General features: G+C 31.2%; 1 protein-coding gene across 10 annotated transcripts in view; it reads left to right on the top strand.

Moving 5' to 3' along the window:
• LOC123706971 (cAMP-specific 3',5'-cyclic phosphodiesterase, isoforms N/G) overlaps positions 1 to 23,443 on the top strand; it is a 273,282-nt gene that overhangs the window by 230,697 nt on the left and 19,142 nt on the right. For all 10 annotated transcript variants that reach the window (XM_045656672.1, XM_045656671.1, XM_045656669.1 and 7 more), the window contains 3 exons: positions 781 to 882; positions 3,657 to 3,721; positions 11,539 to 11,651. In XM_045656672.1, the coding sequence (XP_045512628.1) occupies positions 781 to 882; positions 3,657 to 3,721; positions 11,539 to 11,651 (280 nt within the window). The remainder of the gene's footprint in view (positions 1 to 780; positions 883 to 3,656; positions 3,722 to 11,538; positions 11,652 to 23,443) is intronic.

Raw genomic sequence — 23,443 nt, 5'->3', positions numbered from 1 at the left:
ATTTAAGCTTCTACTTTAACCATTAATGGAAGGACAAAGGCGTAAATTGGCTTTGAACTGTTGTTAAACTTTGATCGTGAACTAATCAGGAAGTTGATAGATGTATATGTATACCTGTTTCAATCAGTACGTGCTCGGAGATTGAGGATATATTATAATCTTATATTTGGATCTGATTGCTTAAGCAGTTGCAGCTCCTTACAAACGTTGTGTAAAACAAAAAATCTTGGCGATTAAAAAGAGTAGCAGAGAGTTTATTGCCAGTTCTTCTCTTCCTTTCTACACCTTTAATTTGAGAACTGGCAGTAAAATTAGATTGCATTTAATGTATATTTCTTTTTTTGACGTTCATAAGTGTACATTGTCTTACCTGTATGAATAAATGTTTTTTACTTTGACTTTGACTAATCGTTATTTTTGCTTGTGATCAATTATTTGCCAAAGCGACACATTACTCATCTTCCATTATATATAATAAGAGAAAATATAAAGTAACATAATAGTTGTTTCATGAATTCAACCAGCTTCAAATAAATGTCAACTTGAAAGGCGAAACTTATTTTGATGAAATTTGTTTTGTTTCTTAAGTTGGGGTATATCTTCTCAATAGGACTTACTTAGTGTGTATTTGTTAACAAACACAATGCTTGGAAGCCTAAAGAGAACATCATACTCAAACACTTCCTTTTTCGAACTTCGACTTTTCTGTCAACTGACATAGTATTTGACTATAAATGAGCGGTTATATCAAAAACTAATTTGCCATAATTTTGTTCACAGCCATGGAGAAGACTTGATAGTGACCCCATTCGCTCAGGTCCTAGCCAGCCTGCGAAGTGTACGCAACAACTTTTTATGCCTCACCAATGTGCCCGCTTCTAAGTAAGTACTTCTATAATGCTTTTGACTTTGATGGGGATATCAGTTGGATATCCTGTAAATAGTTTTACACATTAGGAGATATAAGGATACGTTTGGTATTTTAAGGAAATTTTTGGATAACGAACGTTGAATGAATGTTGATACGAACAGAAGGAAATTAGTGAAATAATTAAAGAGATTTTTTATTATGTGTTTTATATAATTTAAGTTAGAAATACATAAATTCCTCTCTTTAAATTTTTGAAGTTTGAAATAAATTTACCGTCACATTTTTCAGTTACGCGTCCTCTTTTTCTTGTCCCTACCACGGTTGATTCGAAGAGTACTTTCTCCAGCGGAGTAGGGATAGCATGTCGTTTAACAATGATAGTAAAAATTATATTATAATAAATGAAATTCTGTAATAATCTTAGTACTAGTAAGGTAAAATGAAATAATGGTATTATTTGTATTAATTTATATGATAATAAAAGCCTTTCGTTAAACGTTATCTAATTTAACTTTATTTAACAAATTTCTGTAAAGTTGCATATAGTAGACCATTTTTCGAAAAATAAGGTCATAAAGAAGTTATTTTTATTAATAGATATTTCGTTATTCGAAAATAATATTTTTTGCAACAACTTTAGCCAATGTAAATAAATAAAATAAAATTAGGTTGTATATTACGTTTAGTTTCCTCAATACGGGATTTCATTCATACTGATACATGAAAGCCTTTCAAATAGACAGAAAAACCTTTCCTCTTTTACAATAAGATTTTCATCAAATCAGTCGAAGTGGCCTCTTTTACGGTTGGATCTATAAATTACATAGACAAAGAACATTCGATGTTTACTGAATGCGACTGAAAAAAGAGGAGCTTCATAATATAAATAACCATTTGCAATTTCCTAAGAAAGCTCCGTTTTGTAATTTCCTCTTCTATTCAGTTTAAGCTCAATTGACGGTCACGGTGAACGGTTTTGCGTCAAAGACGGCAAATCCGCCTCTATTTCGGTGATTCGCCCTTTGTTAGAATGCATAGAGGCTTGAGTAAAAGCTTTATTTAAGTATAACTATATATTATTAATTTATAAATCCAAATGAGTATATTTGGTTTCCTTTAGTGCGTACGCAAAGCCAAATTAAGCGTAAATTCGTCAGTAAATATTAATTAAACGGTCCACTGCTTACAAACGTAAGTGCCGACCCAATTACATAGTATAAATGACATTTGAAGATTATATTGCCCTTTCCTTAGGCTACGTCTGCACTGACAGACAGCTTGGCGCCGCGATAGGAGCATATTTTTCTGTTATACCAGACAAGTGTTTTATTTCCCGTTAGAGATTGGGAAATGTGATTTTAAAAATGTTTTTATAACTAATTTTATTTAAATTTTTGTGACCTATTGTTGTAAATAAGAGCATTGTGATTGTTCAGTACAGGTGTCATTTGTATAAATTTCTTAGTTTACGAAGTAAGTGTAATGGCAGCTCCTTACAAACATTTTGTAAAACAAAAAACTTGGCGATTAAAAAGAGTGGCGGAGAGTTTTAATGCAAGTTCTTTTCGTCCGTTCTACGCCCTTGATTTGAGAACTGGCAGTAAATATAAAATTAGAATCATTTAATATGTATCTCCCTCCCTCTATGTATGTTTAATATGTTACCTAAATTAATAAATTATTGTTATTTTTTTGAATGATTAGTCTTTTGTGTCTTATACGCTTCGTTAATTTTCTCAGTCTTCACTATGTTTGCCTTTACGAGCAAGTGTTTATTGCGTGAATGGAAAGAAATTCTTTGCAAAAACGGGGTTTGGTAGGATTAGATTACTAGACATCTTGAAATTGATAATGTTATTATGCTTTTTAACAATGGATTCATTACTTGCAAGCTTGCTGTACCTGAGTTCCAAAAATTTACAATTTAATTGTAGGCGCCATACCATATGTACTACCCTTATAAGAGTATAACCCAAATAAGGTTTAGAATAACTATCAAGTTTGTTTGACAACTCAATAAAGATAGAGAATTTAAGCCGTCGGCAAAACGTATTTATAATTGTTATATGTAGGCGACACAACCTTGATTTATGATACCCGCCGCAACGCCTACATAGTTATTTATCAGACAATATGTCCTTAATTATCTTAATTATTATAATGCATATGATTATAAGGAAAACAATGTATCATTTTTATAGCTCCAGATTTTATGATTTGATTTATTCTGCAAAGTAAAAATTAATGAAACAGATGTCGAATTTTGTAAGTTATAAAATAAAAAAGTGTATGTCTACTTATGTACACGCGTTAGAAGTTATACTTCTTTGGCGTAACAAGATAAAAATCTTTAAAAAGTTATTATTTTCGCCTTATTCTAAGTTTGTAGAAAAAATTACACTAACAATAGAAAAAATATATTTAATACATTGAAAGTTTTATATTATTTAAATATCACAAAAAATTCTACATCATTAAAGAAATAAACATTTTTTATTTTAAAATGTTGACTATGATAACTTCAGGGTGTCGGTTTTTGTGACGGTGGCATCGAAAAAATTTACTCTCATCATTTTTCTCTAACGCGCCAACCTTTATTTGAGTACTACGTTCGATTACATTAAGTCCTTGTCATTATGTTTAACATTAATAATCTACCTTCGGAGTGAAGGCCTTCTCCAAATTCATTCACATGAATTTCATCCTCGCCACTACGAAGTTACGAAACATAAATATTTTAATAAAGTGTCGGTTAATTGTTCATGAATTTGTATTATAATTCCAGGTCTCGGAGATCGTCGGGCGCAGCTACAGCTCCAACTCCTCAGCAAAAAAATTTCAACTCTGGAGGTAAATATCGAATTTATCATATAAACAGTATAGCTTATTAAGAAAAACGCTTTTTGAACGGATTAAAGCTATGTATTATTATTAAAAACGGTGTCCTCTGTCATTTTTGGAAAAAAACCCGTCTTTTAGTCGATATCAACTTCGGGGCAATAAATACAGATAAAACAACTTTCTCGGCAGCTGTGATACTTTTGACATTTAACACCTTTTGTCTTCAGTCACCGTGACCACGGACGCTGAAAAGCACGAGAAACGTCGGAAAAAATTTAAAATTTAGAATTATGTAAATAATTATAAGTTTTTAATAATAATACATACCTTTAATCCGTTCAAAAAGGGTTTTTCTTAATGTGTAAAAGCTATTTTAACAAAAGACAATACTAGTATAGCTTATCCTTAGACGGTTGTTCGAACGGCTGGATTTCATTTATTAAATGGAAAACAAATCAAATATTATGGAAACAATACACTAATGACTAATACAATGGTAGTATGGATACAACAATATAAATATCACATTAACGAATCGCCATGCAACAAATAAAAATCACATAATCAAAATCTAGGCAGATTTTTTTTATCAACTTTGTTGAAAAAATTGTTGTCATAGCTCTCTTATATACCTTTCAAGCCATACCTAAAGTCCTAGCATAGATACATATAAGATTTATAAGAAGAAATTTTTTCTCCATTCCGTACTGCTATCAAGTAAATATTTATCACTACATATCAATAAATGAACCTGAAGCTGAAATCGAGTGATAAGGCAGGTCAATGCCAGAAATACTACTACTAATACTATTTTTTTTTTCAAAAAAAGTAGTCCGTTTGTTTCATCATCGGATGTAGAGGCAGATACGAAATTCCACCCGTATCACCTCCACGTTCGTCCTTCCGTAACTGACCGTTTTTAAGGCTGTTTTTCCATTTCACCACCACTATGTGGTATCCACTAAAGTATTTCCGAACCAATTCGACTTAGGTACTTAATGAATAGAGCGTACCAATTCCCGACATGGAAAAATGTATAATTCTATTAATTATTATTTGCGTAAAACATTATAATTAATATTATTTGATAACGAAATAATATACTCGTATTTTAAGAATGTGATATTTTATCACTACGAATAATACTAGAATTGACTATAACGATATGACTAATAATGTATGTAACTTCTATGTTAAATTCCTTTTAAGGTGTGGCCGAATACGCGAACTTTAGATTTTATAACCATAACATTTGTATACCATATTGTTGCAAATAAATTATTATGATTAAAAGATTGGCAATACACTCGGAAGCTCTCTGAAATGGAGAGGCCCAGGTTCAATAAAAAAAAGTGTTATTACAATTTAAAATAAACTTCTCTGATTTTGCAATCAACAGGCATGGTTATGAGTATTTGTGCTTTACATTTGTTTTGACGGAACGTAGATATTTTTTCGTTAAGTAGTTAAAATACAATAGTAAAAACGTTTATCTATAGTTGGAAGGTTGATAATTCTCAATGGGATCTTATCAAATCAGATACAATTCAAATTAAAAGATGGTTGACAATCAATCAATATTAAGTGAAATTATTTTCATTGTATATTTCCTGTATTTCTCGAACGATTATGGATTGTCAATCAATCCATACATTTTACTCGTTTCCAAGTGTGACCTCAAGACAAGTTCAAATAAATGTCTAAGGATAAATAAGAAAAAATATACTTAAGGAGGTGAGATTGAATTCCGGTAATCCAACGTGGGTGTTGGGAAATAAAGCCTGTTCTTAAATATAAAGAATTGTGGGAAATCACTCGATTCGCTGAAAATAAACAGAAATCTATTTTGAATCGGTTTTTAAGTTTTACACACGTGTAACGTTATTTTTAACTCGATACAAGTTGTTATGCTCGTTAAAAGTAATAATTGCTTTCATCGATTTAGTAAGTTTTTGTAGACGTGGACTGGAAATATTTTTTGTATGTGTGATCTTTATCAAAATAGTTAGAGTTATTAATATTATATAAGCGCACGATTCTAAACCATGGACTAATGGGTTTTTCTTTATTTGTGTACGCTTGCTCTAAAACTTGACCTAAAACTTGACGGCGTGCGTCAGGCTGATCAGTGATCAGCTTAGCTTAGCTTAGTTACCTATAAATACAAATACTCAATGAAATAAACGAATAGTAATAATTAAAAATATATCTATAAAACCCGTCCTGGGGCTTATGAGCGCTCATTCTAGTAAATAAAATAATGAAAGCTTTGAAAGAAATTTTGTCGATACGAACTCTCAGTTTCATACAGATTTTTTACCTTTTAATGCATCTTGACTCAGCCCCCTGTTTATCTTCTCTAATGTATAACCCTCGACCAAAAAGTTCGTAAATCGCACTGCAATTGCTTTATCTTAGAAATAAATGACAAAGAAGAAGAAAGAAAATAATATTTTTATTCGTTTTGATAAGTGATAAATTGCACTACGCAGTAATGTGCCTGAATAATAGTAGTAGGCACGATTTTGGATTACTACAATCTGTGGTTGTAATAGATACTGTTATCGTAAATCAACTGTAAACAGATATAATCTGTGATAATTGTTTTATCTTAGAATAACAATGTTTTATTGTATTTCATAATATAGATATTGCTTCTTGGATTATATTTTCTCTACGATATTTTCGAGTACCAAGCAAACGTTTCGATTAGTTTTTAAACGCATAGGGTCCTTTTAGAAAAGAGCGAACCACTTCCTAAAAGACTGGCAACGCGACGCGACGAGCCTTCTGGCTATCATGGGCATCATTTAACATCGGGTGTAGATGAGGTTTCTTATATATATTATTTGAAAGTTCTTAAATTAAATTTTCGCCGATCTGGATACTTTTTAAATGATCAAATTCCTCATTGTTTTTTAGAAGTACTAATACTAGTAAAGGATTAGGATTAGGACCTTACTTATGGGATATAACGAAAATACTGTAAGATAATATATTATCTTATCTTTCTTTATTATAATCACGGACGCTCCATATTTTTCTATATAAAAACTATTACTACTATATTCTATTATCTATTTAATTTTACATATTGTTTAGGTGTGCTAAGGTTTCGCGATTGGCTTACGTAAATTTAGATAGTTTGAATTTGTGCCGATAGATGTCGCTGTATTCAATGTATGTTCATTTTCTCTATTAAAAAAGATTTACAGCTTATAACTGACGTAGTAATTATAAATATAATTTTTAAGCCAAGAAAAAAAACTTTACATATTAAGTACTTAATAGTTGGATGGATTGATAAAAATAAAATCATTTAATCCAGGCTAACTGGTAACTATCAAAGAAAATAATAAATTAACTAAAATTAGTTGAGCACCACATATGGTAGTAAACTTATGATACTAAATTTACGCCTTCGTAAATAAATGAGTTAGTTTTCTTTGATACCAAACACCGTGATAGAACGTGTAATTTTTTTATGAAAGATCTCTTTATTTGCGCGTAACCTCCAGGGGGCGCCACAACGCTTTAATCATAGAGCCTGCTACTATATATACAAATATTTGTCGTAGACGTATTTTTGTAATAGCTAAACACTTTGTCAATAACAGTTTTATAAAATTCATATTTTTTTCTATTTTTACTGGATATCCTGAAATAGAATTAAATATCAATTTTAAAAAACAATTCTCAAATCGTGATAAACTCATTCACATCCAATTATGTCTTGGGTGTTAAATTATATTTTAGTTTTCAAAGGCTTTGCTTATCGCCCACATTGATTTAGTGATTTATAATAACGAAAATGTAACTTTGTGGTGTATGTTCTGTTATTAAAGGAAATTGTGAATTTATGTGTTACCATATTTGATACAGGTAAAAACAATACGTGAAAATGTTATTTTCTCGCTTCAGCCACTTTCATGACATCCTCATCGGTTATGGGTACTTTTTTTCAAAAATTTACAATGCTTGTGTATTTTTTGTAATGTTCTCAATAAAGATGATTTAGATTGGCGTAGAAAAATTTGATCGAAGGTTACATTAATTTACGTACATGTCACTGACACCAATTTAGTCTTATTTGAACTTTACAGTTGGCGACGTTGAGACTTTGAATTGTGTCTAATGTGTACGATTTTAGCATATAAATACATTACATTAAGAGCTCTCATTGTATGGTGATTATGATCTTATGAACAGTTTGAGAATACAAGCTATAACGTAGTATAATGATAAAGTGTCGGATGTTAATAACTCTCGACTAAGAACTCTAATTTATAATTATGTTACATATAAGGCAGTGATTAATAAAAATATATATTCACCCAGTTAGAAACTGCTATAAGATATCTCTACAGTTTTTTTTTTAAATTTTAGAGATTTGTTCTGGTGAAACAGCCCAAACCAATTATTATTATTAAGCCTTTATTGAGTATAATATAAATGAATATTTAGTTACATAACATAACTAAATCTAATACATCAGACGTGACGGTTCTAATGATCAGCATGTCCTGTGACACGTAGGCCTCTTTTAGCTGCTTTCATTATTTTTCTAATGTTAGCTCTTATTGTCCAAGTTGCACCTCCTGTTTTCTTTATATCATCTGCCCATCTCTTGCGCTGTCAACCTCTTTTCTTTTGTCCGTCTCGTGGTTGCCATTCTGTAATAATATTTGTCCATTTCAACCTGCTATCTCTCGTCATATGCCCGGTCCAGCGACATTTCAATTGCCTCATCAATGTCCTCTACTCTAGTCGTTAATCTAATCTCTTCTCATTTTTGCGAGATCTCTGTGTAACACTAAATACAGACTAAGAGATTAAAGTATAGACCTTCTTTTACATTAAAGGATTATCTAATAATAGATACACGTTTGTTATTATCATGACATATGCCAACCAGTGCCCTCTGCAACTTCTAATAGAGAAACTGCAAGCAATCCCGATCACAATTATAAGTTTTTGTACCGTCCAATCCCAAGGTTGCCTCAGCACTACAGGTATTAATAGTAATAAATACTATATCTAACTTGCATACAAAAACATTGGTATTGAATTCACTATAGAAACTGAGTAAACGCGCTTCTATATCCTCTGTTCCAGGTCTGCTGACATTATTATATCATATTCCTAAAAAATTAGAAAAAATCATCATTTTAAAAGCATACACTATACACTATATTTTCTTACATTTATCAGTATGTTTACCCCACGTTTAATATTAAACTGTGTAATATATTAATGAATAAGATTTTACTTATACTTTGAGATATAATAATCTAGTTATAATAGATTTTGTGTGTGTCACAAAAGGATTTAAATATTTTAAGAGGCACTGAAATAGTTTTTAGTAGTTGGACCCTTAATAAAGCCTTGTATAAAAATCATTTTTGCGGTAATCGATACATTTATAATTTTTTTTTTATAGTATATAGTTTTTGGGGAAAAAACCAATGAAGCTTTACAATCAGTTTAACATCTTTTTATTGAAGTTAATTAGTGTACTTGGTTACCTATATGAATTAAGTCATTTAAAAAAAATTAAAGTCCCTAAGTGCTTTAAGACTTGACCTTGTCTTCATTGAAAAAATAGTTGTTCCACAAAATAACCAGTGGCGCTACAAGTCTTCTTATTTCTTACTCTTAATATACAAGTAGGACACATGCCGTCGATTTTTAGGTTTGAGAGAACTTTAGGGTTGAGTAGCACAAGACCAACACTCCTATTCCTCGAAAGGTTCAGGAACATGGGAAAAACAACTTTGTATCGCCAAATAATTCGACTTCGGGTCTTTCATGATAAGAGGCTTTTTTATAAAAGGCCGGCAACGCACTTGCGAGCCTTCTGGCAATGACAGTGTCCATGGGTGGGCGGAATCACTTAACATCAGGTGTTGTCAACAAAAAAAACGTAAGCCAAAATAACATGGAACACTGAATCACATCATTATCATGATGCATCGTCACCTATATGAGGTTATGCATTAATTCTTCACAATCAATATTGATATATTGGCTTACCAAGAGGTTAGCTGATAAAGTGCGTAATGAGCATGACATATTACCGTGATTTTGACATTTTAAATCGAGATAATAATTTTATATTTATTGATTGCTCATGGCTAGTTTTAAAATAAAGATTTGTTTAATTGTTTGTTGTTGTTGTTTGTTCTACCCTCATGACCTTAAGTAATAGATACTTGTATCAGGGTTCCCAGCTGTAGACCGTAGGATAGACTTTGCCGAAAAACGACATATTTATGAATGGTATTGGGTAGTAAAGTGTGTCTTAAAAGTATACTTAGTGGAGAGTACTTTTTTACAAGATTTTTTCGTGTAAATAGGCAATGAAAAATCGGAGGTTATTAATGTTTGAGACGAAACTTATAATAATAATTATTATTAGTTGGTTTTTTTAATGAACGCAAACGAGCGGGAGGCTCACCTGAGCGGTATAACTATCACTTAACGGGTGATATGACAATGCTTTATTTATTTATTAAAGTTTACCACATCATACATAGTTCTAAATCTACGTCATATTTTACAAAATCTTTCACCTGACATGTATTACAATTAAAACACTTAAAACATATACAAGATAATATAAGCACACAATAAAATTACCAGAATTTTTTGGTAAAGCAGAAAAGAAATTATAATAATAAAAAAGTTTAATTTTGATTATTTATTATAGTTATACTCATCTTTATATATTTTCTGTCCGCTATGAAACGATGGTGCACCAGTTACCACAGGACTTCTATACGTATACTTATTAGCAATAACCACCAAAGATGGACAATACAATACACAATAAAATGCAACATTGTGAAGAAGCAAACAAACTTTATTTTTATTATAATTATAGTAGTGGTAGTTGTAAAATACATGAACAATATTCAGTCAATTATAAACTAAATAGTATAAATAATAATATAATGGCCAGGAAAGAATTATATTTTCGTTAGAAATTAACGAAATGCGGGAACGATTAACATTTTTTGAATTCATTGTCTCTTCACTAAGACATGATTAAACATCTAGCCTAACTTAAGACTAATATATCTAACTTAGTTTACTAAAAACGATATTCTACATAAGAAAGTGTCCAGAACACTACTCACAGTCATAGAGACTAAAGGGAAGACACTGTTCTTCCATTTTTTCATTTACCACTGTTTAGCATTTTAGACTTACGTCCACTAACACTAATTCAAATGGCTTTTACTAGATCCAGAATGAATAACATAGGCTTTATTTATTTCCAAAATACTGTAAAGAATAGATGTCCAGCCCGTGAAGTCAGTCCGGGCTGATAAAGAACGGCTCAACTCAGATATTTAAAGATGCATAGGACAGTAAGTTATTAGCATTAAATTACATCAATGATGAATTTATTTGAATATTTAATGTCTTAAGTAATCAATTATTGATCAGCTTGCCTATTATTACCTTGTTACATATTTTTTTTCTCAGCCGAGGGTCATCAGGGTCATCGACTTCTATTGTTGTTAATTGCGTAATATACAGTTTAACTTTGCACAATGTATTCTAGATAAAAATCATTTACAACCCTTCATCTATTAGTATTACACGTGTAGATTTATGGACTATTGGATGGAGATGATTCAAGGTAGTTTATTCAAAAACGTGGTTAAATTTTTTTACTAACAAAAAGTTCACGTGGGGCAATTTGAAAGTCTTGGAGTTAACATCATCGGAACTAGTAAAAACACGTAATTGAACTTTTGTGTGTTGTAATACATTGTATTAGAAAAATAATGTAATTAATTCTGGTTACTTTTTTACAGATGAAGCCTACATGAAGCTCGCTCTGGAAACAGTGGAAGAACTCGACTGGTGTTTGGACCAGCTGGAGACAATACAAACACACCGCTCCGTTTCTGATATGGCATCACTTAAGGTACGTATTATTTTCATTCACAATTGTTCTGAGCTGCCGTTCGTTACGTCTCAGCGGGAATAAACAGTCCTTTTATTATGACGTTGTTAGTGTTCTGTTCAGCAAACCAATTAAAACATTCAGAATAATAATATTGTACGATATAGCCCCCATAACATGAAGTTACAGACCAGCAATTAAAATATGACTTTGTTGACCTGCACGGAACTTGGCAAGTTTTAACAGTTTATACAGACTTGGTGTTTGGATATAGAAACTAACTATTTAAAATTAGAATATACCTAAAGTATTACCAGTGTTCCTGTGTTTGGAGTAAGTGGTTAAATATCGTATCTGAGATTACATATTTGATTGTTTTTATTCCGGGATTGCAAATTTATTATACAACTCTATTTATTTTTATTTGCTATCTAGATTCAATTAATAATTTGTCAGTTATTTTTACGTAAAACTGAAGACATCTTGTACAGTTACCGATGCTTGTAAATGACATAACGTTACTTGGTTTCAGACTATAAAATCCCTATAAAGTTTATTTATGTAAAAAAACTTTCCAGCGTATAATATTTTTACTTGTAATTGTATAATATGTCACTTATACATTCTGTTTTATTTATATATTGCAACCCTTAATTTTGTGAATTTTCAAGAGTTATTCGTCCATAAATATCTCATTAATCAGTCTGCAATTTGTCGCATAATGTTGCAGAATTTATTCCAACATTAATTACTTCGAAAACAAAATTAAATTTATTGGTTCGCAATTGTTTTCATTAATTGTGAATATATATTCACAGGATACGTTATATTAAAATTGATTATTGCAATGATACGCATTTGTCGCATTGTGATAGATTGATGATGGGATCGTGTGTCCATTTGAAGCGTAAAGTAAATCGGAACTTAAAGAACCAGTGGCTGCACCTTTTAGTTCTGGGTCTTCTGTATCAGTTCGGTGATCTTTCTTGATAGGAGATAATCATCATCATCCGTGATTAACATAGGCCATCGACTTTTTGTTTTATGATGTCAGTTTCCCCACGATGATGTTCTTAGACACTAGGCCGACACTGCTTTAAATACCTGGTATTTTAAAAAATATTTCTGTGAACCTATTCAATGAAATTTCAATAATAATGAACTTGTATATATATATTTTTGTATATATCTTATATTTGTGATGTTTCTGTTGTGTTTCCTTACTGATAATATTTAATTTAGTTTAATTTGGTAAAACATTTGACGCCACTAATGGACATAACAATACTCTTAATGTCAATCATTCTGAAATTAGGAGTATTGTTATTTGTAGCTCCAGCGTATATAAACAACTTTATTTACAACAACAGATACCAGATCGTAATTCGTCCATGTTCTCGCTGCCAAATTCCAATGATCGCGATAAACATTTTACTCGTGTTTATATTTTTCTGACATTTAAATTCTTTAGCCTAAGTATTTGTTGTTGACGGAGTTTCTCGACTGACTGGTAAATGGTTGTTATTATTTGTTCCTTGTAGAAAATTGTCTAATCTGCTATTGCGGTTAAATACATGGTTGTTTTTTTTCACACCCTTTAGATGGCATTTCTTAGATAATAATACATGATTGGTTTATTTATTTTACATTATATATTCACACTACCGAATATATAAGTAGCGTTCGTTAGAAGAGAATTCGAATGAGGAGAGGTGCCTGGGAGCTTAGTTTTTACAGGCGGAATTTGGAAGATTTCGAACCTTTATCGTTTAACCTAATGCTTATAAGTTCAACGAACGAATGCAGTAATCATTAGAAATGTCAGAAATCAGGTGATTTTGTTTAAATAACTAAGCTCCAATTCAATGCATTGATCTTATTTAGTAACACGTTAAACTGCTCGCCAGTTCACGGCTATCCAACCTGCCCTATAAAACACCGGTGAATAACAGGTATTACAGATTTTGTATACGCTTGAATTAATATATTAAACATATAAATTTCGACTGAATTTCTCTCGAAAGTAATGGCCTTTAAAAATAACAAGTCTACACATTAGATATTAATTAATTATGGCAAAGTTCAACGTTGCATGTGCGTCATGAAAGAATTTTCTGGTCCTAAAATATACAATTATACGCGTCTCCCTTCGTATTTCTCTAAAATAAAATGCTTTGATAGAACATTAGATTGTATTGCCTTTGTTTAAGCATCGGATTAAATGTAATTGGTTACGAATGCGGATTAAGATAAATAGAGCCTATTTGCTTTGTACACAAGCCGTGGAAAATTCCAAGATACGTCTGTGACATTCAGCTATATTTTGAGAAGCAATTGTAGCCTCGCTGATATGCAAATATTGGAGTAAATCACGTTTTAGTATAAGTTTTATATCGAATGACATATAACGTGTATATCAGTGGCCGATAACGATTGGTCGAATTTTATACTACAACCAGAATTTTCTTCACTATTTAATACATTTTATAATCACGGTGAATACTTATTTGTCTTAAATATTAATGAAAGCATAATCTTATTATGATTATGCTTATGCCTACTTAATGATGAAGTTCATACCTGTTGCCTTTACATAATTTATTTATTAGGATTTTTATAAATTGCTAATAGCAATAACAGCAAAATAAAATTAAGATTATTGATTAATAATAATAAGATTGTTTACATGAATGCGAACAATTGTTTCAGTATCTCTTACGATATTTTAATATACGCATTATGATAATTTAAACTTGTTTTTTTTCAATTGAGAGTTTTTAATTGGCATTTTTAATATTATCATTCTTTATGTTACCTACGTATTTTTTTTAGGATTGGATTTGGATTGAAATTTGTCATATTTTTGTAGTGACATCGTTCAGTCATACAATAATATTGCACTAGTGTGTAGTAGTTATAACCGTTTGCCTTGTTGTTTCATGTTCACTATATATATTTTATTACTGATTTTTTTATTGAAGTAAGACAAAGGTAGAACGTTACTAATGTTGACTTCGTCAGTCTTACATTGGTGAACCCGAGAAGAAAACGTAAACTTTGGAGAATTTAAGTGTAAAACATTATTGTGGTGTATATTAATATTGATTAATATTAATATAGATATAGAAATTTTCAGCAACAAATATTAGGATTTAGATAAAATATTATTAAGAATCAATAAAATATCAATCATCTTATATTTTAGAATAGGAAAAGCAAAAATATTATAATAAAAAAGTCTGTGGCGCTATAACTCTCGCTTTTGGCCTCAAGATGCCTGTATATTCTTCGTAATAATCATTGTCTTAATATTCAAGTGTGAAGTACTTGTTGCACGCCGGCTTTTTTGGTCTTCAGCTTGTGGGTTTTTCACGATGTTTGCCGTACGATTGAAAAGGTTGGAGAGCTGAAACCTACTAACCCCACAACCTTTGAGATGTGAGTCGCGCGCTCAAGCCACTAGGCCAACGCTGCACTTTAATGAGAAATAATAAAAATTAATTATAGTGACGATAGCATTTAGAGTCTGCTTTTCTAAGTCTGAGTCTTATAGATGCTTACCGCGAATTATTGACACTAAATTTTCCCTTAAGATATTATTTTGAGTAATATAAAATGTGGATATTATGACTAAGTAATTGGCGTTGAGACTTGATAGGTATATTTTGATTACGCTACGCTGATCTAAAGGAAATAAGATTGTAAATGTGAAGGAGAAAATTGGTCGGGGATTTTCTTCTACTTCTAATTTCGATTCACTCGTAACTTAAACACAACTTTATTAATAACATTATTAATTAGTATTTGATTGTATTTGGTTTACACGAGTACTACGTTTAAAACTTCTTTAATATATACCCGCGTAAAGTATGTGAACATTAAAAAAAATTGTTATCGCTCTATTGTTATTTATTTTTATTTTTGATTATTGTTATTTTATGTGTTTCTGTGTGTGTGTTTAGTTAGTAATAGATGTTATGTCTATATCTAAGTAAAAGGAAGGAGTAGAAGTTTCTCGTCTAATGCCAAGGCACATTTTGGGGTGCAGAACCAGCGGAGTTAGTGATTTCTAGATGCAAATGACGAAGTTCTGCAGCTTTGACCATTTGGTGAATAATGGATGTTATGTAAAGGACAACAATTTATTGCAGATTAATAATATTGATGGATTACTGTACTTCAGCAAAAACTACTTCTCAAACGCTTTTTTGCTTTTTCGTATCAATGCCAGTTTAAAGTCCGTGTATAAAGAGTTTTTAGTCAATTCTAATAATAAATTATATTGTTAACACGGAAACTACTTGGTTGATATTTTTTTTATTTATTCTTATAATTCATTTTGTCCGGAAGGATTTTTAATTTTAAAGCATAAAATATTTGATGAACTTTGGCTATTTTAATTATTATGAATATATGTTAATAAAAATTGTTAATTTTGAGAAAAATTACGCACAAACAATACATGCACAGACACACGCATACACATACACATACTTCATGTGGTTTCCTTAAATATAATTATTTTTATAATCTTGCAACCTCTTATGCATGTATAATAATAGTTGTTTATTAAGCATAAATTTACACTATGCTTTAAGTCCTTCTTGCGATCCGAAGTGGTGGATGATGACCTGTAACACAGGTCTTACCTTTATCACTCATCACTCTCACATAAACAGGCATTTCCTTCTATTATAAATGACTGTAACTTTGTTTAACGCACACTTTATGTATGTTTTTGTATAAATTTTTTTTTTACTAATATGGTTAATATATATAATAATGTTTTACGTCAAGTGTTTCATGTTCTGTACAACAATGGTCACTTGTTGGCCATGCTAACGGCATAGTTAAAATTATATTTAAAACTAATGCAAAGACGTCTTATCCGGTAAACGTATAAATAAATTTACTTTTGATTTCGTAATTGAATGTTATATTTTCGAATCGATGACGTATAGTACATATTTTCAGAAAAGTGACGTTTCACGATACGGGGATTTACGCTAACCCTGAATATTATATTAGTAAACAATGTACTCTGTAAACAAGTGATACGTTTTCTTGGTAATTGTGATTAGTCCAAATTACGTGTAGACTTAATTAGAAATTGGTTCAATCTCCCGGACGTTTAAAGTCAAATAAGTACGTAATCCAGGTCTAAGAATGGTTTCCTCACAATGTATCGTACGAGAAAGTATTAAAAGATTTGTTGCATCTGGAATCAGATTATGTCTCACTTCAAATATATTTTTAATAGAACAGAGGCAACCCGGCCGAAGGCTTACCTAATGTTAAGTGATACCTTGGACACTCTTAATGCTAGAGGGCTTGCAACTGCGTTACCGGCCTTTTTATAAGATATGCTCAATTTTTAAGGACTGTAAAATGAATAGGTTCGGAAAGACTTCGGTAGGTAGCTGATTCCACAATAGACCGTAAAGCTATAAGCTTGTATTCGATTGTCAATCATAGATTATTACAAGACGAACAATACTTTAACAGTATTGTAACCTAGTAAAAGTAACTTAGGCTATATTTATGTAAAATTTGTGCAACTCGTTTGTTCAGAGTATTTGTAACTAAACAAGTGTACAAAGTTCGAATACATAACCTATACAAATTGCATAGAAAATCCATTGTATGAACTGTCAAAAACATTGTATTGATACGAAACTATTGTGCTCACAAGCCTCAGGACTAAATCAAGAAGTTTCGATATATACTAATATAAAATATATATTTTTAATAATATATTTGGAATTAAATTGAGCTTTTGTTACTAAGTGAAGCATTCTTATGGTGAATTGAAAAGTACATTAGATTGCTGATAACATACAAAATTTTTATTATTCTCTAACCTTTATATATATATATATATAAAATTCTTCTGTACGTGTGTATGTCACTGAACTCCTCTTAAACGGCCTGACCGATTTGAATGAATGTTTTTTTACGCGTTTGGGTGGCTTCCTGGACGGTTTAGATTCACACATCAGCCTGTAAAAGGCGCTGCAGTCGGTACTTTCATACTTAGTTTAATAGCGTAATCGCTTGAAATATGCAGGACAACATCTGTCGGTCCGCTAGTATTGTAAAGATCTGCACACTGATTGCGTGTTAGTGCTACGCTTGGCCCCGCCCTCTTCTTGATTTGTTTGTTTGTGCCACTATTTTAAACTTGCACAAACTCTTTGTATTTTGCATTGTGGAACTTGCTTCACAATATATTTTAAAAACAGCGGCGCAAGAAACTTTCAGATATGTAGATAATAATATAAGACTATATTTTATGTTTCCTTTAAACGCAATACCGCGATATGAAAACACGAACACAACTAATTAATGTTTGATAAAATGTATTCCCATGTGTTTATTACGTAAACCTGAACGGTACATCGAACGAGCGTGTAAGTTAATTAACTTATCACAGTTATGATAACTTAATTACTTTCCGGATTGTTCTACTATATATTGAATAAACCACGGAAAACATTGAATATTTTAGTAAACTATACACTTTAGTAAACAAACAACTATAGTTTTTATGTACGGGCAGAAAGCTAACCTGATGTTAAGTGATACCGCCCATGGACACTCTTAATGCCCAGAATGCTTGCAACTGCGTTGCCGGCCTTTCAACAATTGGTACGATCTTTTCTTGTCGCTATATCTATATGTCAAAAATTGCCATAAGAATCGCTTAATTGTGGAACGACAGACGTCGAGGTGATACAGGTGGAATTTTGCATTATGCCTTGACGTTCGATGATGGAACTATATAGTATCTAGTTCCATCATCAGAGGCCCGGCAAGCAAGCGGAGTAAGGTGATATATATAATATTATCAGAATGAGATATTGTAAATACTCTATTAGCTAAATAAAACGCTTCGTATAGTATGATCCTTTTGTCTTAAAACATAAACAGCTAATAATTCCATAAAACTGAATAGCCTAGAAAAACTTACTAAGATTACAACCGTATGTCTACCGATATCAAGCCGTTTTCGGAAGTGATCTAAACTTTAAATATTTGAAATGCCAACGAACAGACAGACAGACATAACATTTATTAGTAACAAAACACACAAAATAACAATAATCAAAAAAAATTATGAAAAGGATCTGATCATTCAGCAGCTAGTTTAGTCACTACTCCTTTAAAGCCAGAAAGTATCAAACGTATATATTATAATGTTTTATTTGATTTATTACTACATTAAATTAAAAGTTCTTTAGTCACATTGTGAAATGTCTATTGCGACTGCTGAAGCACTCAAAATGTCAGTTATGTAAAAATAACGAATTAATTTATTAGTTAAAGAAACTTTTAAAAGTAAAAGGTTTTATGACTATTTTTAATTACGTTAAAGACATCTTGTATATAGTGGGATAACATACGAAGATTTATATAAAATAAAGTATGTAATATCATTTTTTCCACGTCATTTAATTGATCTCGCAGACATCCCTACTCATCGGCAGAGAAGACAGGGCGTAGGCCGAGAGAAAAAGCCGATAAAAACTCTCGGTACTCTTTTAAAATAGCTAATCATACTATGGCAAACAATGACTATGGCAAACAACACTTATTTTAAAACAAATATCGTAAATTTATTATAAGTAGCCTGTCTAGCACTTGTCCCAGGCCCGTTAAGGATTTTTTGTAGAGAACCTAACTCGTGCGAGTTGATACAACAACTCAACAAGAATTGATAACCTACATAAAATTAGGGGAGGAGGGTTGCGACTCTAGTCTAAAAAAATGGACTTATTTAAGGGTTCTTTAATCTAACTGACTCTTTTCTTACCTTTTAAGAATAGTCGATCTATTGGACATTATCGGAAACGAGAATGTTATATACAATTTATAAATGATGAAAAATAAAAGGCTCATTTATTATCCCCACCAAATCTCATGTTTTTCAATTTGTTACCTTGAAGTGTACTATATGTAACTTAACTGACATTAGATTACATAACTCGCGGCATGAACAATTTGATATGTACCTGAAACGCAGGTCTAAATATATTTCAAAATATCGCGAGGACAATCCCAAAATAGACGAGTGAAATATAGATTGAGGCCGGTTATTTTTGAGTAATGACGTCATAACGCATACTGTGTCAATTATTTTTAATGATGGCTCGTCACGCGATCCGTGTGCCTAGTTGTCAGTTGTTCTATTATCTATCTCTTTCTCTATATATATATAATTTTCGTGCCACAATGTTCGTTCCCATACTCTTCTGAAATGCATATTCAGTTAAACTGAGAATCGGCTACTATCAATATTTCAATCCACTAAGTGATAAGTCCACCCCAATAAGTTTATTTTTAATTTTTAGACAATTTTTTTGTTTTTATTTTTTTATAATAGACTATATAAAAATACATACAACCCTTAATTGTCACCCTCTATGATTAGCCCCTATTTTTTATTATAGTAGAAAGGTTATTTTTATTGAAATAAAAAAAAATATTTACTGGAAATAATATACATGGCAAAATGACGTTTGCCAGGTCAGCTAGTAATCTATATAAATCTCTCAATGTTGGCTAATTCAAATCTAATGGCGTCTTAAGCTCCGAACATATATTTTGGCATTACAAACACAGTTAATGAATCAATTTACATACAACAACAACAAAGACGACGATAGACACACGACATATTCGTAAATAGCCTATTATAAAGTAAATAATTCACAACCAAAAACGGGATACTATAAATCGTTTATTTGTAAAGAAAGGTGTATATTCATACTGATAAATTATTAAAAAAACACCGCACCAACAGCCATATACATAGGCATGCAAATGTCATAATAATGATCATGTCATAAGAACAGTTAATTATAAATGTTTTCAAAATGTATGGTCTAAATAGTAAATACTCTCCCAGGCTATTAAGCCACCTTGCCTTTAAAAATGTATTACCTTCCCCTTGAAATCATTACGTGGCAGTGATCTGTAACTTCTAGGAAGGTGATTGAATAGTTAGTAAACCATGGTGTATCAATTTTTCATACAACTTTGTACAACTTGCTGACAACCACAGCCGTGTTGGATCCCTCTGTAGATACAGACTTGAGTGCTTGACATACCGAGAGTTGGAAAGTTCAGAGACTAAGATATATAAGATATCGATACCATTGAAATCCAATATTATGTGTTCAGCAAAATATCCTTTAACACCTCAAGGTCCGTCGTTCCTAACAAAAGAATTTTTATCGCATCTACCGAGATGTACTCGATGGACGACGTCTCTAATGTATTATATTTGGAGTGAAAAAAGCCTAAAAGCCTAAAAGCTGCTGGAACTAACTGAAATTTCTTATTGATTAGTAGCTTCACAAATAGAAATGGTAAACCTTTTAATTGTCAATCACATTTCGAAACACTCTTATTTCTTTTGACTAGGTCACCGAAAAACTTATTTTTTTTAAATAAACGAATCAACTTAGCGTTCCCTTTCGTTGCTTCAAACAGAAAGACTATATGCTATTACGATTAATTACTGTCTATGATAATTGCATTAACTATTGTGTAAACATTTCGAAAATTGTTCGTCCAATGACCTTATTCCAAGATAAAGGAGCATATATTGTTTAATACAGATATGGTTATATCTACGTTATAAGGTCTGCACTGTGCGCCCAGTCACGTACACCGATGGCGAGCAATCTGAAACACGCCGGCCTTAACAAAAACGGATTTAGTATAAATGCGTGTTATTTTTTACTTTTTAGTCTTAATTGAGCTTCTAGGGAATGTTTCGAATTATATCAAAGCTTCGGTGATAACGAATTAGGTTTAGGTGTATAATTTCTAACTTTATGCTAATTATTTTATAATTATTTACCTTATATAAGTTGTACTTATATTACTTATATAGTATTTACTTATAGCTGATCATCAGTCGCCTGTAGATATGCACTCCTTTTGGGTAAAGGGTTCAACCCTTTCCAGATGTATTTTTGCCAATAGTCTACCAGTTCTCCCTTGATATTTATATCAGTCAGTCCACCGTCTTTTTTGCCAGCCCGTTTTTCTTATCCCGGGTGAGCCCATCTGTTGTGTAGGTATCATGTTACAGTACACAAAAACAAACTCAAACCTAATTATTGTTGCTTTATTCGAAATGTTTGGTAAATTCACTAACACTTTGGAGAATCATTATCAAACAGATTCGAATAATAATAAAAAAAAAACTTTTCTTCACAACGGAGCGCTACTCGTACACATACAATATCAAGAAAACTTACAGATTTCATTCAAAGGAAAATTTATCTTAAAGAAAACAAACAGTTTCTCAAACGACATACAATCTTATTGGTCAATGATACATATATAAAAATAGAAGTCTATCTCAATCAGTTTCTTGGTATATTTTGCATGAAACAATTGTGGAGATTATTTGACACGTGTTCTAAGAAATTTTATTTTTTTAAATAATTATTAAGGAAAATGCGAGATATTTTTTAGGTACTGGATAATATGCAATATACTTATAATATATACTTTACCTTACGTGTTTGTTAATGTTTTTCTTAAAAGCTTACGAGGTATATTTAAACATATGCCGATGAACTTTATGTATAAAACAAATATTATATCATGGTAAATAATCGGCCAAAGCCCAAGGCCCGTAGACACTTTATAATAATGTATAGAAATTAAGCTGAAACGCCACACTAACCGCATTTTCCAATAGGTCATTCGGTTTAATAGAAGAAACCGCAAAGTGTTTACACTCTCTATGACTAATTAATTATTATTATGGCGCTTACTAGTAACATAAATGTTTAACATCGTTAAGTGAAGGCTTAGTTATCCGATGATTTTTTACTAAAACAAACATATTGAAAAAGTCGTGTCTATGTCAGCAACATCTAACGAATAAGATATAATAATCAAGTGGTTACACTAACTAAAAGTTAGGTAAACAGCGGGGCTACTCCCGAAAATCGATACCATTTAGACACAATTGGCTAGAACTAACACTTTCTAATAAAGAGCCAATTGACCAATTGCTTACCTGTGCTAAATTTTATCTCGAAATATGTGAAAACAGTCTTTTTATTTTACAATTTTCAAGTCTGCACGTAGCTCCTACCTTATAATACGGCTATGAATAATTCATTTACTTCTGTGAATATATAATAATGAATCATATTTATGTAATAAAAGGGATTTATATAAGCGGATTATAGACTGTCAGTTTGTAAGAAGTTGTTTAAGACAACAATATGTATTCATAAATTAATAAGTTGTTTTGTCTACAACTTGCGTAATGACACGAGAGGGGGGGGGGGAGGTTTTCAAAATTAACAACTACAACTGTACAAAGCCAATGATTATTTATCTATAAGTAATAAGTATATTTCCCTTTCGATCTCGTCGGCGCATCGCTGTATGGTCTGCTCTTGTTTCTTTTTCTTTTTGGTCCAGTCCATTCGGTGACTGTTTTAATTATTCATCTTTCATCTGTATTAGATAATATAGGGCCAAAACAGATTACATTGGTAAACAAAATATACGAAACAGAAAACATAAGTCAATTAAGTAGATTGATAGATAAAAAAGAAAATTGAAATTAAACAAAACGGTTATACAAAATTTGTTTCTTTGAAGCGTTTAAATGGCCAGTCTCTATAATTTCAAATTTATTGAAATTATATTGAAAGAATAAAGAATGAATTATTTAGGCTTTAAATTAACACTTATATTGAGGTTAATGTTCTGTTGAATTTATGATTTGCGTTTACAATTTGTCAGTTTAAATGTCTTATAATTTTTCTTACTTA

The sequence above is a fragment of the Pieris brassicae genome, chromosome 3 (assembly GCF_905147105.1).
Source record: "Pieris brassicae chromosome 3, ilPieBrab1.1, whole genome shotgun sequence".
Classification (NCBI taxonomy): domain Eukaryota; kingdom Metazoa; phylum Arthropoda; class Insecta; order Lepidoptera; family Pieridae; genus Pieris; species Pieris brassicae.
Note: the sequence above shows the minus strand (reverse complement) of the source record. Positions and strands in the feature narration are given on the sequence as shown.